The 19,178-nt window shown below is 37.4% G+C and overlaps 1 protein-coding gene across 2 annotated transcripts in view; it reads right to left on the bottom strand.

Annotated features, from left to right (window-relative positions):
- Nucleotides 1-18,906, bottom strand: part of Tango5 (Transport and Golgi organization 5) — a 38,463-nt gene extending 19,557 nt beyond the window's left edge. The window contains exons 1-2 of one of the 2 annotated variants that reach the window (XM_083128587.1): nucleotides 18,694-18,906; nucleotides 346-572 (exon numbers count right to left, since the gene is read on the bottom strand). In XM_083128587.1, the coding sequence (XP_082984713.1) occupies nucleotides 346-536 (191 nt within the window). In that variant the 5' untranslated portion in view covers nucleotides 537-572; nucleotides 18,694-18,906. The other variant, XM_083128586.1, reaches the window with a different exon arrangement.
- Nucleotides 18,907-19,178: the final 272 nt, after the last annotated feature.

Below are 19,178 nucleotides of genomic sequence, written 5' to 3'. Positions count from 1 at the left end.
CTCTTTTATCATCCTGTATTTTAAATATTACCTACATTTTAAATTTCCCATCAAACGGCAAAAACAAGGAATACATTGATTTTCTTTTATATTAAGTTATGAAAAAGCATAGACACTATACATTTATCACTAACTTCATATTAATGGGGGAGGAAGCAGAGATTTCTATGGATATGAAAGGGGGGATATGGCAACAAATTTAGACAGTAAAAACAAAAGATAAATGGAGGACAGGACAGGACTTTTGCATTTGCATCAATGCAGTGGATGCTAATAATACTACAGAACATTACAAGGGAAACATAACATAAGGTAGCTATTGGAAAAGAATGATGTTATACTAACTTGAGTCCATATTCATACAAATTCAGACACAATTCTCGGGAAAAAAAGTTGAGTGTTGTTAAGGGTTTCTTCCATAGGAGAATACTTTCCCTCTCCCTCCTTTCTCTCTCTTTGTCGCTCGCTGGCATTCTGGAAGTTGACGCTGCTCCATTCACTAGCACCTCACTCTTGGAAACACGTTTCACAGCCATATCTCCACTCAGTATAGAGTGCTCTAGCCTCTGTTTCTGAAATGGAAGAGGTCAACTTGTGAATGCTCTGTACATACATAACAATACAATCAAGATTGAAAAATCAAGTAAAATTATTTTCCATCTGGCTTATTTTTTTTAGTAAATATTCACTACGAACAATGTAAAAAAAAACAACTACAAATTTATTGACAATAAAATTAGTAACACCACTAAGTCTGCATGAAATAGTAATTGGACATTATCCATTGTCTAGTGCAGTGGTTCAGAAAGTATGCGCCAGGGCACCCCGACACAAACTGTTCCAATATTTTCACTGAAATAACAGTGATTGTCATGAATAAGATTATTCCAAATATGTGCTTATTTAGCACTATTAGTACAGTAAAACCTGTCTATCCTGGAACATGAAGGTTCCGAGCAAAATTCTCCGTCTTAACAGTTTTCCTTCTTATACAGGGTTGACTTTAAATACAGTATAGAGCGCTGAAGGAAATAATGGAAATACAGATTTACATTTCGCATTACTTATAATGTAGAGTACTAATGCATTTATACATGAATAAAAATGCAATACAGTCATAATAAGCATAGCAGAGATTACAATTATGTAACTACACAACATGTTGGTACACTTTTTACAGTACTGTAAGAACGTACAGTTGTACGTATGTATCTTTTCGAACCCAGGACCCCAGGCGTCGTAGCACGGTGTACATAGAGGGAAAGAGAAAGATTGAAAGATGGAATAAGAGAGGTGAAGAAAGATTGAGATAAAAGTAAAGAAAAAAAGAAACAAAGAGAGATAACAAGAAAAATAGAAAGATGACGAAAGAACAGAGGAGAAATAGACAAAGAAAGGTGGATAAAGAGGGTAAGAGATGAAAGAAAGAAACTGAATCGTAACAGCTATGAGTATTGTAGTGCATTCTTTCATATTGACAATGTTACCGAGTGGCAACAGAGGTGTGTTCCACTTACAGTATTGCATTGTTTTCTTGCGAGCGAAAAAATAAAGGAAGAAATTTCAGTCTTACTGAGAATAAAAACATCTCGGTCTTTAAATGGTGTTCCGTTTCCACGTTTAGGAGGTTTCCGCCTTAAGCAGGTCATTTTCAGGTATAAAATCTGTCCGTTCTGGGAACTTTTTCTCCGTATTTACAGGTTTCCTTCATATAGAGGTTTCCGGGATATGCAGTTTTTACTGTACTATTTACATATAAAATGTTTCGGAATTTGAAATGCATGTTTATTTTTCAACTTAAAGCACTAACTGAGTGTTGCAAGTGTTAGATGGACCTACATTCTGACTTGGGCACTGTGATAAAATCTTCAAACCCTAATGGTGCTGCAAAACGAAAACGTTTGGGAATCTCTGGTATAGTGCTTTGTTAAATTGTACTATCCTAATACTACGTTTCGAGAGAGCACCTTTTCTCTAGTCTTCAGGTGAAGAAATTTCCTTTTGCCAGTGGTGGGGATAGAACCTATGATCGAGAAAAAGAAATTGACGACCGGCAAAAAAAAAATTCCTCACCTGAAGATTAAAGTGTAGGTGCTATCTTAAAACATAGTGTTAGAATAGTATTGTTAAAAAGAAAGCACTAGATAATGTATAATGTCTAATTAAAGTGAAATGCTGTATGCCAATCAAGTAAACAGTACTTATTACTAGAGACCAGATTTTAAAGGGAATTCCTTTTTTTTTAAATTTTGAACATGGATCATGGAATAAATTACAACAGTGTTGATACTTATCTTTCACCAAAAATATTACATGGTTTTGATTTCCCTTTTAAGCCCACATTCCCTTGTTTTCCCCTTTTTTAAATATATTTTCCTTTCTGGTCTCTTTATTGACTAGTTTTTCAGCCTACATTCCCTTTTTCAAAAAAACATCTTCCTTGGTCCCTTTGGTGTAGCTTAGAGGAACGAAAGAACAAGTGTCTTCTATCTTATCTTCCCTTGAGTGTTGGGAGTATATGTCGAAGTGCTTTTTGCAACAATGCGATCTGGGCTTAAGCAGTAACAAACACATTGTAAGCGGCATGCCTGTTGAGTTGAAAGCATACTTATTTGCTAGATTTAGATTTCTATTGTGAAGTTTCTTAGAATAGTTTTTAACTTTACTGTGACAGTGACGACAGTATTGAGCCAGATAAAAGTGCCAGCAAGCTATGGAATGCGGTAGCTGTTGCAAGATAGATTTCATCGAAACAGATTATTTGCTGTACTTTACCTTCAAAAAAAGGAAATGAAAAAGGAAAATAAGTTTATTTTTGCACTCCACTAAAAATAATATTTTAAATGAAAGCACAATATATATCAATGAAAAGGGATACATAAATTGCTTGCATTTTTTGTACTGTACTTCGTATAAAAATTAATGTCTCCCTTTCTATATATGGTATATATTGTAATGATGCGTTCATTACTTGATCCTTTATATTTTATATGTTTATTAATTAATTTAATTGGGTTGGCTGGTTTTTAGTTTCATGTGTTTTGGTAATGTTAGTGTGCAACTCTTGTGTATGTCTATGTATTCCTGTACGTTTGAATTCTTGGCTGTTGGGATAGGTAGGTAGGACAGCAGACCAGCGGAAAGTTTCCAGTAATGGGTTAGGTCATTAGCGGGGCCTATAAATAGGAAGGGCAGCAGAGCAGTAGGTCTCAGATGTTTGGCGGAGTACGGCGATGTAAGAGGTATCTTTTTCTCTGAGATGAGCAGCTGGGAGAGCTTTTCTTTTGCTATGTGAAGCGACAGGATTTTAACTATCTTTCTTCTAATACACACAGTTGCTCTTTTCACATTATTTCAATAGTTTATTTATGCGGGAAACCGGGTACACAACACACATACCTTCAGCCACCTTTTTTGGTACTGAAGTGTTATTTTATTTTTTACTCGTGAAGCGAGTGGCTAGGCGAGTCTACACACTCTCTGCTGGTAGGGGATACAGAGCACACTGAAATGGGGATTTTGCGAATAACGGCAAAGTTTTAACTTATGTAAATAAAATGATATGAATAAACCTGCGTATATTAAAATGGCAAGGGGCGTTATGTAATGATTCGATGAAATACATCTCTCTTGCCAACAGTTATATCCACAGAACTTCAGATACTGCATGTTTTGAACCTAGGGACAAAGGTTTAAAATGTATGGGTGTGTACAGTGCTGTATGCAAAGGGGTGTGTGTGGGGGGGGGGGGGTTACGGGGTTTAAACCTCCCTTCAGCTTGTGAAATGCTATTAAAAATGCTGTGTAAAAAAAATTAAAGGGCCAATTTACCACAGTCAAAGATCAGGGACAATACTATTACTACTACTACTAATAATAATAATTCAAATAACACAGCATTCCAAAGACATGCGTCTTTCAGAGAGAAAGCCTTGAAAATTAACAAGTATTCTTGAAAATAAAATATGAGGGCAACTATGATTTAAAAGAGAGAAAACTTTTTTTTTCGGGATGGGCTGGAATAGTAAATGTGGATAGCACATGCCTTCGTTTTGGAGGGCAGAATGCATAATCAAATATTTCGTATTTTTGGAGCTTTTCAGTCTATTAAAATTGTATTCAAAGACAAAAATAGTAATCGGGACTCACTTTAATAGAGGTTTCGCATCTGACAATCCAGATGTGAATTATCGGGGACATTTATGCAGGGAAGAAGCAGGAAAAATTCCAATCAATTCTGGGAACCGAACCCGGATCTCCCGCGTGGTTGTCAGACGCTCTATCGACCAGACCACTGCAGCTCCTTAGATGAGTTCCATACTTTGATTATTTTAATTTATTTTAATATATTTTCTTGTTTTTATGTATTTTCTTCACACTTAAAATGTCTCACCTCGTTGACCAGACAATTATTTCGTAACAAAGAAACAAAAAATGCTCCCAGAATTTGATAAAAATCGAATGACTAGAAAGTGATATTGTTCTATTTCTTTATTTATTTATGCAAGTAGTATCCTGCTGAAAAACAGCTGGCTGGCCTCAGTACAGCAGTACGTATACATGTAAATACAAAAAACTCAAAAATGTATAATACAAGATTAAATGATTAAGATGTGACTGTACAAAAGAAATACTAAATACAATAAGAGGTACAATAAAATATGAATGATATATACATTAAAGTATACATGATAAGTCATTAAATAGGCCCAATGATTGATTAAAATACAATTGATCATTAGGCTCGTTGGAAATCATTATAACTACTGACTATGGAGTTTAGAAACTCATTATATTTATAATCTGTAGATGTTGTCAATAACGACCCTTTAGTGCGTACTCGATATGGCGTAGCTCGTATAGATATTCTCGATAAAAGCGTAGGGACAGAGTAGTAACCTTCTAAAATTTTCTCAACGAATTTTATGTCATTTCTGTTTCTTCTAGCTGAAAGGTATTCAACTTTTAACTTGTTCAATAGGTTGTCACAGCTATAAAATAATTTAAACAGTTTAAATCTAAAATATAAATAGGAAAGAAATTTATTTTGTATATTCTCAATGATGTCACATTTTCCAACACCACAGGAAAAATTCCATGTCACAGAACTGAATTCCAGAATGGGCCTGACAAATGCCATATACATAACTAAGAGAAGGTGGAGGTTGTTCAGACCTTGCCATTTGTTTATGACCCAACCTGTCAGTTTTCTACTTGTTGACACAATATGATTAAGATGCACCTTAAAGCTAAGTTTCCTGTCAAGAAAAACCCCAAGATCCTTAACATCTTCACATTGTCTATGTTATAATTGTAGCAGGAGTGCTGTCTCTTGCGTGAGAAGGTCATTGCAACTGACTTGACAAGTTGATAGAAAGTTGATTATTATCTAACCACTTCTCAATTGCATTAATGTCCGTTTGTAGTTTATAATGGTCATTCACATCATTAAAATCCCTGCATACAGCTTAAAGTCATGAGCATAAAAAAGATATTTAGAATACTTTACAACATCTTCTATATCATTTAGAAATAAAATAAACAAAAGGGGACCCAGGGGAGACCCCTGAGGTACACCTTTGTTGATAAAACCAGTATTGCTTTCGTAAATACTATATGTAGATCTCTACTACTTAATAGTAGCAGTGGTATTAGTAGTAATTCAGCTAATTAATTAATTATAAAGTAAAGTAAAAAATTATAAGTATTATTAATTAATTGTGATTATTATTATTTAATTAAAGTATAATAAAACAATGGTAATGTGAATTTGGAGAAAGTTTTAGAAATACCCTGCCCCCTTGATAAAATCCTGCGTACGCTACTGGGTGTGTATGTTTAAGGCGCAAGCTGTTAATTGCCTAAAAAGCACAACCTATACCTCTACAATATATATATATTGTGGTTTAATTTAAAATAATATTTTTAGTGGAGTGCAAAAATAAATTATTATTCCTTTCCATTTCCTTTTGGCAATAATTTTCCCTTTTTTTGTCAATTTTAGAGTAAAATTTATCCCTTTAAAATTCAGTTTCTACTTATTACATTTGAAATTTAATGACACTTATCACTAGAGCTAGGATTTTGATGAAAATGCACCTTTTTTTGGTAAGGCAGAAACATTGCATAAGTAGATAGAAATGTGTTTTATACGTAAGATATAGATTTCAGTTTGTGATATCTGGAGTCACAAACTTTTAAATGCAAAGGAAAGAGCTTTTTCATAATATATTGTACTTCGTATTTTCAAGTGCTTTTTTTAAAAAAATAAGAATAATACATTTCCTTAAATTGTTCAGAATTGAATTTCCCTTCATATTTCCTCCTGGGATATTCACACTGATACAGAGGGACTTTTCTTTTATTTTACTTCACTTTTTGTGCCACTTTTGGCTAGTTTGCGAAGATGGGAATGAGTGATGATATGATGAATGAACACTCACAAACATTCATGCCCAGACTTGGATTCGAACCTGCGACCCCTAGCATCGTAGCACGTTGTGCTCACCAGTCTGCAACAGGAGGACACGACACCGAGGGACAAACAGCACTATGATCTATGTTATCCTGCACTTGTCTAACATAGTTATCTACCAAAACATCTATATTTTTTGTCACTTAATGTTCAAACCATATTGCTCTTCAGTTCATAGCAACCTAAAAAACATTAACTATAGGTGGGCAGGCCATGTAGCTCGAATGGGAGAAAGAAGAGTTTACAGGATTCTTGTTGGGAAACCTGATGGTAAGAGACCTGTAGGAAGGCCAAGACGAAGATGGAGGGATAATGTTGAGACTGACCTAAAGGAAATCAGTATGGATGGAAAAGATTGGATTGATCTTGCCCAGGATAGGGACAGATTGAATGCTTGTGTTGCTGCAGCCATAAACCTTTGGGTTTAAAAAGGCTAGAGAGTCAGTTAAAGCCAACATCTGTGACAAAGGGGTTTTCACAGCATGCTACAATGTCAGGGGTACTGGGTTTGAATTTCAGCCTGGGAATGGCTGTTCTTTACGTGTATCCCTTCATTAATTTCAACATATCATCACACATCCTCATCTTTGCAATTAGTCAAAAGTGGCATAAAATCAAAGTGAAATGAACCAAACCAATCAATCAAAGGAAATACCTACATTCCTGCAAGTGTTTCACTTCTCAAAAGGAAACTTCCATTCACATCACCAATTCACATTGAGATAAGGAGAAAGATTCAATGACCAGCAGTTGTGCAACCTACTATATATATGTATATATACAGTTGGCCCTCCATTTGGAGTCCTCACAGCAATGAGCAGTCATGGTGAGAAAATACCCCGAACAGAGTTTCATGTTTTATTTGTGATGCTGCTGTGCCAAATGCCTTTACCAAGAATTTTCATGTTGGCAGCTCTTATAGGAAACCTGCCAAGAGTTCAATTTGAAAATAATAGCAGCCAAAAAAACAGCATTACATATAGCAACGGTTCAACAGGATTTTTAATGAAGTGTTCAACAAATCTGCTTTGCATTCACTTCATTGAATATCTTTTCATTTCTACAATTTCTCAAAATTATTAAGTGGTGTGTGAGGGTACAGGCACGGGGGGGGGGGGGGGGGGGGGTGAGGAGGAGGTTGATGGGGATGTTACTTCCCTTTCGCTAATCTGTGTATGCTCAAAGTTATGATACATCCCAGAAAAAGTAAACTTAAACAAAACATATACACTCGAAAAGAAGATTGACATTACAATGAGTCATTTCACTTATTTGTCCATCACAAGACCGAAGTCCCATTTATGTTGAACATAAGGGTATATAGATTATATAAATGTTGGACACGGAAGAGTTGAGGGTAGTGGAGAGCTTCAAATATCTAGGGAGCATAATTGAGAGAAGTGGAAGAATAGATGAGGAGGTAAACAGAAGAGGACAAATGGGTAGTGGACTATATCAAAGCATTCGAAGATTAATATGGAACAGGGATGTACCTATGAAATGCAAGAAGGTAATATATAACACATACTATGTGCTAATAATTACGTACGGAGCAGAGACTTGGACAATGACAGACACAAAAGAAAGATGCAGGCAATGGAGATGAAGTTTTTACGGAGCATATTGGGGAAGACTAGAAGGGATAGAATAAGGAGATCTGACAGACAGTGGGGTGGTGAAGCTTCAGAACAGGAGAGATCAGGCACAGATAAGATGATTTGGACACATGAAGAGGATGGGAATAAGGCCAAGGGGGATACCAAGAACAGATAGTGGAGAGTGTTAGAAGAAGAGGACAAAATTGGAACATCGTGTAAAGAGAGGAGTGGTGGAAGACCACGAAAAAATGGAGAGGCTTGACTTCTATGCCGACCCAGCCAGAGGCAGGAAACAGCGAAGGATGATAATGATATGTTAAAATTAAAAATATTGGTGTAACAGCATGTTAAAGTACAGTTAGAAATCATGAGCAGTCAAAGGTAATAAAATAGGATTTTGTGGTTAACAACATTATATATGTATGTTGTAAAGTATGTACAAATCATGTTCTAGGAATAACTCATTAAATGATTCTTGAATTAATATGATTGGAGAATGGCATGTAAAAAGGTGTTCTGTTTCTTGCTGTAAACAGTGCTACATTAATGTTTATTTCCCCTAACATATTAGAATAGCCAGCCTTGTCTTATATTTGTTAAGGGAAATCCAGATCTCTCATTCGTAAAGACCCATACCACGACTTTAGTATGGGGGGGGGGGGGTTCTGCCATGTCCTTAGAGGTATGAAATGTGGTGTACATGTAGGGCAACAATTACTGTTTGTCTCCCAAACAAAACAATGAATTTACCAAATTACAAGCAGATATACTTATAAACTATCATACTATTGGCCAATACTTGCAATTGACCAGTGAATGTATACCAGTTGTTTCAGAAATAATTGAGGGGTTAGAAAAAAATATTGCACTTAAACCATTGAACTTACTTGAACTGGGGGTTCTCGGGTTACCAGCCAGGTTAAATTGGAGTAAGCTTCCAACGTTTTGAGGGCATACATTGCTCTCATCTTCAGGGAATGTAGAAATTGAGGACAGTGTAGGTTAATATACGAGGGGCATACTATAATGATTTACACTATTTTTTTTCAGGTCCCATGGTCCACCATTCGAGAAGTGTGGACTGGCATATGAAGCTACGAGTCTAGTCTACAGACTGCAGGCAGCAGTGCCCAAAAAGGATTCCCGGTGTTCACACAGCATGTTCCGTACATCATTGTCAGCGAACTATTGGACAACATGGAAAGTGACTATAACGGTCAGCATTGGGCAAGTATGTTTCTATGGAGAGAGGGTGTGACCACAGCAGAGATTTACAGACGAGAGTACACGGGGTGTGGCAGGACCTCGAACCCCATTTCAGCAATGGGCGTGGTTGATTCTCGACTGGTGTGGGAGTGTGCATTGCCATGTTGCAAGAGCACTCCTTTTGCCCATTTTCCTGGTAGTTTTTTCTGAACCCATCTGGTGAACACTTTCCCCATATTAAGGTGATCGTGCACGATTCGCTGAAAGGTTTTTGGACAAGCCCGTGGTTACCTCCATTTCAGAAAATGTGATGCACCTGTTCAACCCGTGTAGTGTTCCTTGGTGTTGTCAGTCACTTTCCTTACAGAACTTGTCGTTTTTTCTGTTGACGTGTGTTTTCCAGCCTTCCACCCAATTGTAAACGGTTTTCCGTGAAGGTGCATGTTCACCACACACTGCTGCCAATCGTCTGTAAATCTATGCTGTGGTCACACCCTCTTTCCATAGAAACCAACTTGTCCAACGCTGGCCATTATAGTCACTTTCCATGTTGTCCAATAGTCCGCTGACAATGATGTACGGAACATGCTGCTGAGTGAACACCGGGAATCCTTTTTGGGCACTGCTGCCTGCAATCAGTAGAATAGACTCGTAGCTTCATATGCCAGTCTTCACTTCTCGAATAGTGGACCATGGAACCTGAAAAATAATAATAATAAACTGTAAATCATTATAGTACGCAACTCGTACATGACTATAATGTGGCGGAGTTTGGATTCTGTCTTCCTATTGGCTCTCTCTGGATCCTGGTGTTGTCATTGGCTGGCATCTTGTTTTTACGGAGAAGTGGGTTCCAGGCATGACTGAGCTGGAGTGTGGTGGTTACCGAGACCGAGGGGGCCATATCACGGGAAAGCACCAATCTCAACAGGGACGTGGGACTCCAGCTCAGTCACGCCTGGAACCCACTCCTCTGTAAAAACAAGACACCAGCCAATGAGAACACCAGGATCCAGAACAAGCTAATAAGAAGACCGAGTCCAAACCTGACTGGTAACCCGAGAACACCTGTTCGAATCACGTCGCCAGGAAAGCTACAATTCCTATTGAACTTACGTTAATGAAACCAGTCCATGTCGAACGAGGAAAGCAAACAGTTTCTGTCTGTATATTTTGTTAAGCGGAGAGTTCACATTCCTACCGAAGGGAGCGGGTGCATAATCCCACTATCAACATGACCATGTTCATGTGAGTGTGGCAAGAACTTGACCATGTTCATGTGAGTGTGGCAAGAACTTGACCATGGTGCTGATGTGTGCCATGTCACCCGTGGTGCACACATTGAACATTTGTAGGTGTCAAAAAAAAAAAAAAAAAAAAAAAATGCTCATGTTCCTCGATCATTCTGGATTAGTTTCATTAACGTAAATTCAATACTTTAGTAGCAATAAGTTTTTGTAACCCCTCAAGTATTTCTGAGACACCTGGTACATGTTTGCAATAAATACAGAAAGCCCCTTTAAAAAAAAAAAAGTTTTGATAATAAAGTATAATTTTCAGCACCTGTTAAATACCACTATGCACAGGATGAAGTACATCTGAATCCCTGTTAAATAAATATCTATACAACTCTGATGTTACAACTGAGTTTTGCAGCAGTGCATTTTCAAAACTTTCACATTCCTTCACGTTAAATCAAAATGAGAAGAAGCATTTGCTGCTGACACTTATTTCTTCATCTGACACACGTAAAATTAACCAATTTACACAATTTAAAACAAAAACTGATTATGCAGCACAAACACACACTCGTTGCAAAACATCCTGCCCGGCAAGTTAGGAGCTGACATAGAAAAATTTTATCATATGCTTGTATTACAAATCAAATATTCTGATAAAGTCCATACAAATATAGTCTGTGTGCATGAAATAATTATTAGATTTTGACTCTTAAGAACACTTCAATCTAATTCTTCAATGTAGATATTACTTACATCGTGAGGAAAAATATCAATGACTACAAAATCATCTACTTTACGCATTGTTTCATCGGATATAATCAGCTTGGCCACATGAATACAAAGTTCATGAATTGTGTCAAAGGTCAAAAGCAAGATATGTCTATAAACACGGTCACTCAAAGATAAGAAAAATAATATTGAAATGCATGCCCAACATTCTCTACTTCTTTTGAAAATGTTACCGGTTACGGAAAATTAGCAAAAGAAACCATTCTTGACAATGTTGCCATCTAATTAGAATAAGAAATCACTTTATTTCTATACTACTATATGAGGGCTTATCAAAAGTCTCAAGACTTTTGTTGTAAAATTCAATTAATTGATTTCAGTTTTGTTATTTAGTAAATTTTGTGCCACTTTTGGCTAAACGCGATGGTGAGGATAAGTGATGAAGGGACACTCAAAAAGAACACACACGCCTAGGCTGGGATTTGAACCCAAGATCCCTAGCAATATTCAACTTTGTGTTATATAAAGCATAGCTTCTACGGTAGGAGTTCCCAGGGGCTGTTGATGGATGACCACTACAGAAAGCAACGGATTTGTGTAACGTTCTGGTTGAATTTTGAGGTATAGGTGGAAGAGTGACAACGATTTGAAGGTTGAAGGTGTGTGTGTGTGTGTCTATATATATATACATACATATAGGGTGGTATTTGAAGGAGCATGAGTGGGAATTTCCCTTCTCTTTGTTCTTGCATCGGCCTCTGGTTGGAAATTTTCATCCCTCGAGGGGATGATAGTGGGGTAAACTAAAAAGTGATGTATAGAAATGGATATATTGGCAATTTATTCTTTTCCACCACTTTTGTACCACATTAATTGGGAACTAGATTTGGCGATTAGAATCAAGTTCTACTCTATGCTTGGAATTGCTCAGACAAGTAGCTGACATCAAGAACCACCTCTGAGATTCTCTGTCCAGGTATTTTGCCATGTAAATGTCACACCAATGTATGTAAAAGTTGCATATGAGTTGCCAAACGACTGTGGCCTGTTGTTCAGCACAGCACATCTATACTGGCAAATTTATACGAATGGAAAGTAGCATGTGGAAGAGTGTTACAAATCCAGCATTTCTTAGCGAACAGTAGATAACAATGAGCTAAAGTAAAGATAAAATAAAAACCATCGTGCACATTGCTCAATTTCTTTGCAAAGGTGCCAGAACATTAACAATAAAATAGTGAGTGATTGAAGTTACAGTCTGCCAGGATAGGGACAGATGGAAGGCGTGTGTTGCTGCAGCTATAAACCTTCAGGTTTAAGAAGGCTAGAGTGTCAGTTAGGTGATGAAAATGCTCAAGGCCTTTGTGACCCATTACAATACTGAAGATGGGGAAGCAATAGAAAAACCGGGAAAGACATCACTGATGCGCAGATCACTGTGGTGGATGGGAGGAATGTATGAATGTGTGCGATTTTCATGAGGTTGAGATGAAAGTAACCAATACAGTGATATGTTGTTTATTGATTTGCTTCACTGTACTTCACTTTTTGTGCCACTTTTGGCTAATTCGTGAAGATGGGATGAGTGATGATATGATGAAATTGATGAATGGACACTCGCAAACATCTATGCCGAGGCTGGGATTCGAATCCGGGACCCCTGTCATAGTGCGATGTGCTAATCACTCGCCAAGGGGGCCGCTAGTGATATGTTGTAAAAAGCTGTAGTAATTTACCTATTGGCAAGGGTGGAAAGGTAACTTTGTGCAGGTGTAGGCTGTACATTTATTGGAATTGGTAGCCAATAAAGGAAAATACCGGTTTACACTTTTAAATAACAAAAGTTGAATTGGTAATAACTTACTAAAATGCAAATAAAATAATGCATTTTAAACTGTAAAAATGGTCAACTGTTAGGATTCTGGAAGGGTAAGGGCTGGAGATAATTAAGTATGGTATGCAAGTGTACGAATATGTACGTGTAACATACCCTAGAAATTTCATCATTAATTATAATTTTAAATCTGCTTAGTTGAGTTTTATCCACAGAAAGGATAATTGGGACTGGGCCTACAGTTTAAAGTAGGATGCCAACCACTATGTGAATCAAACATGATTGATTGATTTATTTTACTTAGCTTCTTGTGCCACTTTTGGCTAATTAGCGAAGATATGGATGAGTGATGATATGATGAATGAACACTCACAAACACCCATGCCCAGGGCAGGATTCAAACCCGGGACCCCTGGCTTCATAGTGCGATGTGCTAACCACTCCGCCCAGGGGGGCCAGCAGCGTCAAACATGAGATGCCTTGATTACAAGGTGTTACCACTACACATCAGGAAGGCCCGCCCCTTCACAGAAGACTATACTGGCTGATTCCCTTATGCATCCAGCCAGACTTGTTTGAAGAACTATGTTGCAGTTTTTGTTATTTCACATTGCTTTTCTGGCATTTTTGCTAATTGCAAGGTAACTGTTCCGATTGTTTTATGATTTCTCCTAGCACAGACTAATTATCGTAGAATTATGGAAATCATTGTCACACAAAATTTGAACCTTCCTTAAAGTAACGAGCACTGTTTGGACTCTGGAAAAAGTTATTTATGTTGAAAAAAAAACAACTTTAAAATTACATTGTGCACTTCTCATGGACAGGATATCCTCAGTCGACAAGCGACAGTAAATATTGTAGAAGTCTGGGAATGAATGTAGACGTAAATCGGAACCTTAGTAGAATGCATTTAGAGACTTAATTTTAATGCTAAGGGAACCAAATCTAACCTGCCTAACCACGAACTCATACATTGAACAAAAAGCTTAAGTAATCGCTAAAACTCCGCAGTATGTGTTAACAGACGTACATCGAAATCGAACCATGTAAAAATTGCATTTGTAGCATGATGAAATCGCAATAAAACAAAACATCAGGCTGATAAATAAAAATGAGCACCTACTGAACTCAAGAATTTTGAAGCAAGTTCTCACTTCTTCAGTGCAATATCTGCTACAGTTGGAGCACTTATTCATTTTTATTAAAACTTGCTCATTGTAGTCCCAAGAACGTTGATAGACTTTGAAATGGTCGAGAAATATGTTACAATGAGTGCTACTGCAGGATATATACGGTGCATTCATATTGTGCTTGTGTGACTTACTCATGTTGAATAAGTTAGTATACAATAAAATGTAAATATTTAAAGGTACTTATGTTAGTGAGTAATGATTTTAACGAAAACTACGTTTCAGTATTCCACTGATCCCTTCATCAGGTTACCAAACTAGGCCAGTGTAACTACACATTAGTCACGTCGGATATGACAAGGACTTAGGAATTTATGTTGAGGTTGGGTTGAAAAGAATAAAAAGGAACACGGTCATCTGAACCCACATCCGTAAAACTGCCATGTTCCCAACTGCAAAACACAATCTAAAATGCCATTTGAGTACAAGCTTTAACACACACATTAAGAGACTGATCTAAAAGGCCGTGTGGACACAGGGTTTGACCCAGAAACATGAAGTCCCACTTAGATGCGCACGTTGGCGAGTTGTGCAACGAACTAGCATGGCTAGAATGCCGGAAGTCCTTCGGTTGATGTCCCTGCCCCCTACCTACTATCCCTACTATTTTAGTTTCAATAAAGGGGGTATACAGACAGAAGGGGGGGACTAACAATGGGTAACCCAATTTCTGGGATAGCATCGGGGATTTTTATGCATTACCTCGAGAAAGCAGCCTTTGAACAAGGGGAGGGCGTCAAATACTTCGGATGATATCTTAGTAATCGGGGAAAATACAGATCTCACAAAAATGTTGCTGGGAGAACAAGAGGACTGAATTAAATTCACCAAAGAAGAAATGGTAGGAAATTAAATGGGATTTTTGGATTTGAAGATTATGGTAAAAATTTACTATCCTTCGGACACCTATTTTTTTGGTTTCGCCAATTTTTGACATTGATACTTACGTATCTGCTTCGCGGAACATTCCTGAAGGTGTATTAACGTTGTTTTGATGAAATTAATTGCAATTTTTCACATTACCAGAACGTCTTTCTGGTAGGTGTTTTTCCTTGCCTGAGACACAATATCGCGAGTACACCTTCCTACATAATTGCGCGTCCGGCTTCTCTTTTGCCAAATTTTTGACATTCGAACTTACGTATCTGCTTCGCGGAACATTCCTGAACGTGTATTGACGTTGTTTTCATGAAAGTAAGAGCAAATTTTCACCTTACGACTACTTCTTCCTCCTACCTTTCAGTTTGCCTCACACACAACATGGCGCGGACACCTTCGTAAATAATAACGCGTAGGAATGACGCATCGGCCTTGTTTTTTCTCGATTTTCAATTGTTATGCAGTGTTTCAACCTTCGGAACCCAACAAATGCCCGTCGACAAACTTAATCAGATCTATTTCTTTTTAACTTTATTTTTCGCGTTCTGACACCAAATTTTAACAATGTATCCCAACCTAACTGAACTAACCTATCCACGCACCAATCGTTCGTGGGGCTATCTTTTTCACTATTGAAACCTTTGCGTGGCCCTACTAACCTATCCACGCGCCAATGGTTCGTGGGGCTATCTTTTTCACTATTGAAACCTTTGCGTGGCCCTACTAACCTATCCACGCGCCAATGGTTCGTGGGGCTAGCGCCAATGGTTCGTGGGGCTATCTTTTTCACTATTGAAACCTTTGCGTGGCCCTACGAACCTATCCATGCACCAATGGTTCGTGGGGCTATCTTTTTCACTATTGAAACCTTTGCGTGGCCCTACTAACCTATCCACGTGCCAATGGTTCGTGGGGCTAGCGCCAATGATTCACAATTATTTCCAATTTCACACTTTGCACATTCCTTTCCTCTCTTCGCCACCCCGTGTGCAACCAAAAACTCCACCGGATCCTCAACACCCGGCACCAATTTCACAACACACCCACCACACGTCATTATCCAAACCCTCGATTCACAGTTCTAACTCTCGTCGCAAACGCAGCCAGTTCGAAACACTGATACCAACAAAACACAATCACGACGCGTCATGATAGTCACGACGGTGTACGAAGGTGATGGTATACGAAGGTGTACGAACGTGATGGTGTAGGAAGATGTACGCGCCAAACGCTATCTCCGTCGGAGAATTTATTTTCAACAAACAACATGAATTTCAGCTATGAAACATTCCCACATCACACAAAACACCTTCCCGATGTTCGACAATGCTACAGGAACTAATTACGGTAAGTAGTTTCTTCTGTAAAAATAAATAAATGTGTCCGAAGGATAGTAAATTAGTACCAAGATTATTAAAACGGGAACAAAAATTAAGACATGGGTATTTCATAAAACCTTAGCTGGAGATATGTTTATCCACAAAAAATCAGAGCATTCTACAAGGATTAAAAATAACGTGTTCCTTAACTTTTTTGTAAAGGGTATAAGATTGTGCAACCATAAGGACGAAAAGAAAAAGGAAGAGAAATGGATTTACAATGTGAGAAAAAAGAACGGATATAAGGAGAATGACTTAAATAGGATTCGTAGAGAAGCCCACAAATTATGTGGAAAAGACAGGGAAAATAAGGACAATGATTGGAAGAGGGATAGGAAAGAGAATGGAATCAATGGAGAAGAAAAGAAGTATAAGTACATAGGTTTCCCTTATTTCAACGGAGTATCCGAAAAGATAGAAAAAGTGGTTAAAGAATATGGTATTAAATGTGGAATGAGGGCTCCGCGTAATGAGAGAAGTATTTCACGGAATATAAGAAAGACAGTAAGGAAAGTGAGAATGAAGAGGATAAAAAAGGGGTGTATAGTATCAATAACATATTGTAGCTTGGTGCGTGTTACTCACTATTAAATACAATAAACAACGCTCAATTATATTAAGTTAAATTTAACACTACTTACATGAGTGAGTATGAAGGTTTTATGGAACGTTTCAGGGTCCAACTGCACCCCTTATCAGGTTCGTAAATATTTTCCTAAGCACTGAACATAGTGACGCGTTAAAAGTTTTAAGTGTTAAAGGAGAGGAAAGTGTTTTCAACCCAACCCTCAACTTAATCCTCTTTTTAACACCTTTTAAAAGGTTTTGTTCAATATATGCTTTCATGGTTAGGTTAGGCAGGTTAGGTTTGGTTCCCATAGCATTAAAATAAAGTCCCTAAATGCATTCTACTAAGGTTCCGATTTACTTCTACATTCATTCCCACGCTTTTACGATATTTACTGTTGCTTGTCGATGGAGAATATCTTGTCCATGAGAAGTGCGTAAGGTCATTTTCAAGTTGTTTTTTTCAACATAAATAACTTTTTTCGAGTCGAAAAAGTGCTCATTACTTTAAGAAAGGTTCAAATTTTGTGTGACAATGATTTCCAAAATTCTACGATAATTAGTCTTTGTGCTAGGAGAAATCATAAGACAATCGGAACAGTTACCCTCAATTCCGTAAGTACTTTCTCCTGTAAATTTGAAGAAATCCATTTCCCGGCTAGGACATTTTTACCCAAAATAATATGGAATGAAAAGGCTCTACTTTAGATTTCAAATTAGCTAACATAAATAAATTTTGTGACATGAAAAGCAACTGTGTACTTGTGTTTTAAGTGAAAGTCCAGTGTTTAGCAAATGAGTGTCCTAGAAGAGTAAATAAGTTTCTTAAAAGTCAACCAGTCAAACAGGACTTGTACCAGTTCAATGCAACAACAAAATCAGAAACAAACAAATTGTGAATTTTGATTAGCATGGTTGATACTCAATAATTTACATGTGTAACTAAATTCAAACAAACTAATTACTCGAACAGAATGCACAAATTAGAATACTAAACTTAAACAAAATGTTCCAATTAACTGAAATGATATTTACAGAAATTAGCAAATTTCAAGCACAAAATTTATGAGAATACTTTAAAACCTAAAAATAATGTAAGCTCATACCAGTACTGTTTTCTTTCCTGAAACGTTTAGGCCTCTTTTCTTCAGTTCTGCTTTGATCTGTTCTTTAGTTAGGTTTTTGAAAGTCTCGTGTTCTAGATCAGCTGACGTGCTATTAGCTTGAATGGTGACATTTTTACTTTGCTGCCTTACGTTTGATTGGGACTTTGATTTTGCATTCTTCTTACTCTTTGCTCCCATCTCACCTCGAATTCGGCAAACAAAAACACCTTATTCTATCAGCTCCTAAATAATTACCCAGCACCTTGGAATTAGGAAGTTGGCATTTATGTCTAAGGTTAGTAAAGAAACAACGAATTAATTATTAATATTGTTAGTACGCAGTTAAAATAAAGAAGACCATCAATATTTTCATCCATACACAGTTCTTTGTCACTTTGGCCAGCAGTTTACACATGAAAATAAACAAATTATGGCAATCCTAGCAGAAATAGCGAGATGGGTAAGAGCATGGTCGATTATTCTCACCAGGCACGGACAATTTTGGGAAGTTCACGGCTTCTCTGAGACGAACCATGGAATATAACGTATTATTTGCAAAAAAAAATTACAATGATTTGGAACAACTGGATTATTTAGTTGGTTCTGCACTGCTTCCGCCACATGATGCACTCAAAACTTTCCACTCATGGAACTGCACGTCATCATGCAAACGATGTGGATTTTTTGAAGTACTTTCATTTTCCGACAGAGGTCAGCGTAATTCCCGTCTACGTCTGAACAGAGGGCGTTGATATCGGTGTTGTTGGAGAAAAAGGCAGGTTTGGTGAGGTCAGGGAGCTGGGTTGGGTCGTGAGGGATGCGGCAGAATATGTTTACACGAGTAGAATGGTAAGTGCTTTGAAAGTCGTTATTTATTATCAGATATAAACAAACAAGGTTGAATAGTAGGTAAATTTATAGCGGTCATGAGTTTGCAGCAAGCAAGTGGTTGTTCTGCTTCATCGATGCGT

Source organism: Lepisma saccharinum, chromosome 9, assembly GCF_977018435.1.
Source record: "Lepisma saccharinum chromosome 9, izLepSacc3.1, whole genome shotgun sequence".
NCBI lineage: Eukaryota > Metazoa > Arthropoda > Insecta > Zygentoma > Lepismatidae > Lepisma > Lepisma saccharinum.
Note: the sequence above shows the minus strand (reverse complement) of the source record. Positions and strands in the feature narration are given on the sequence as shown.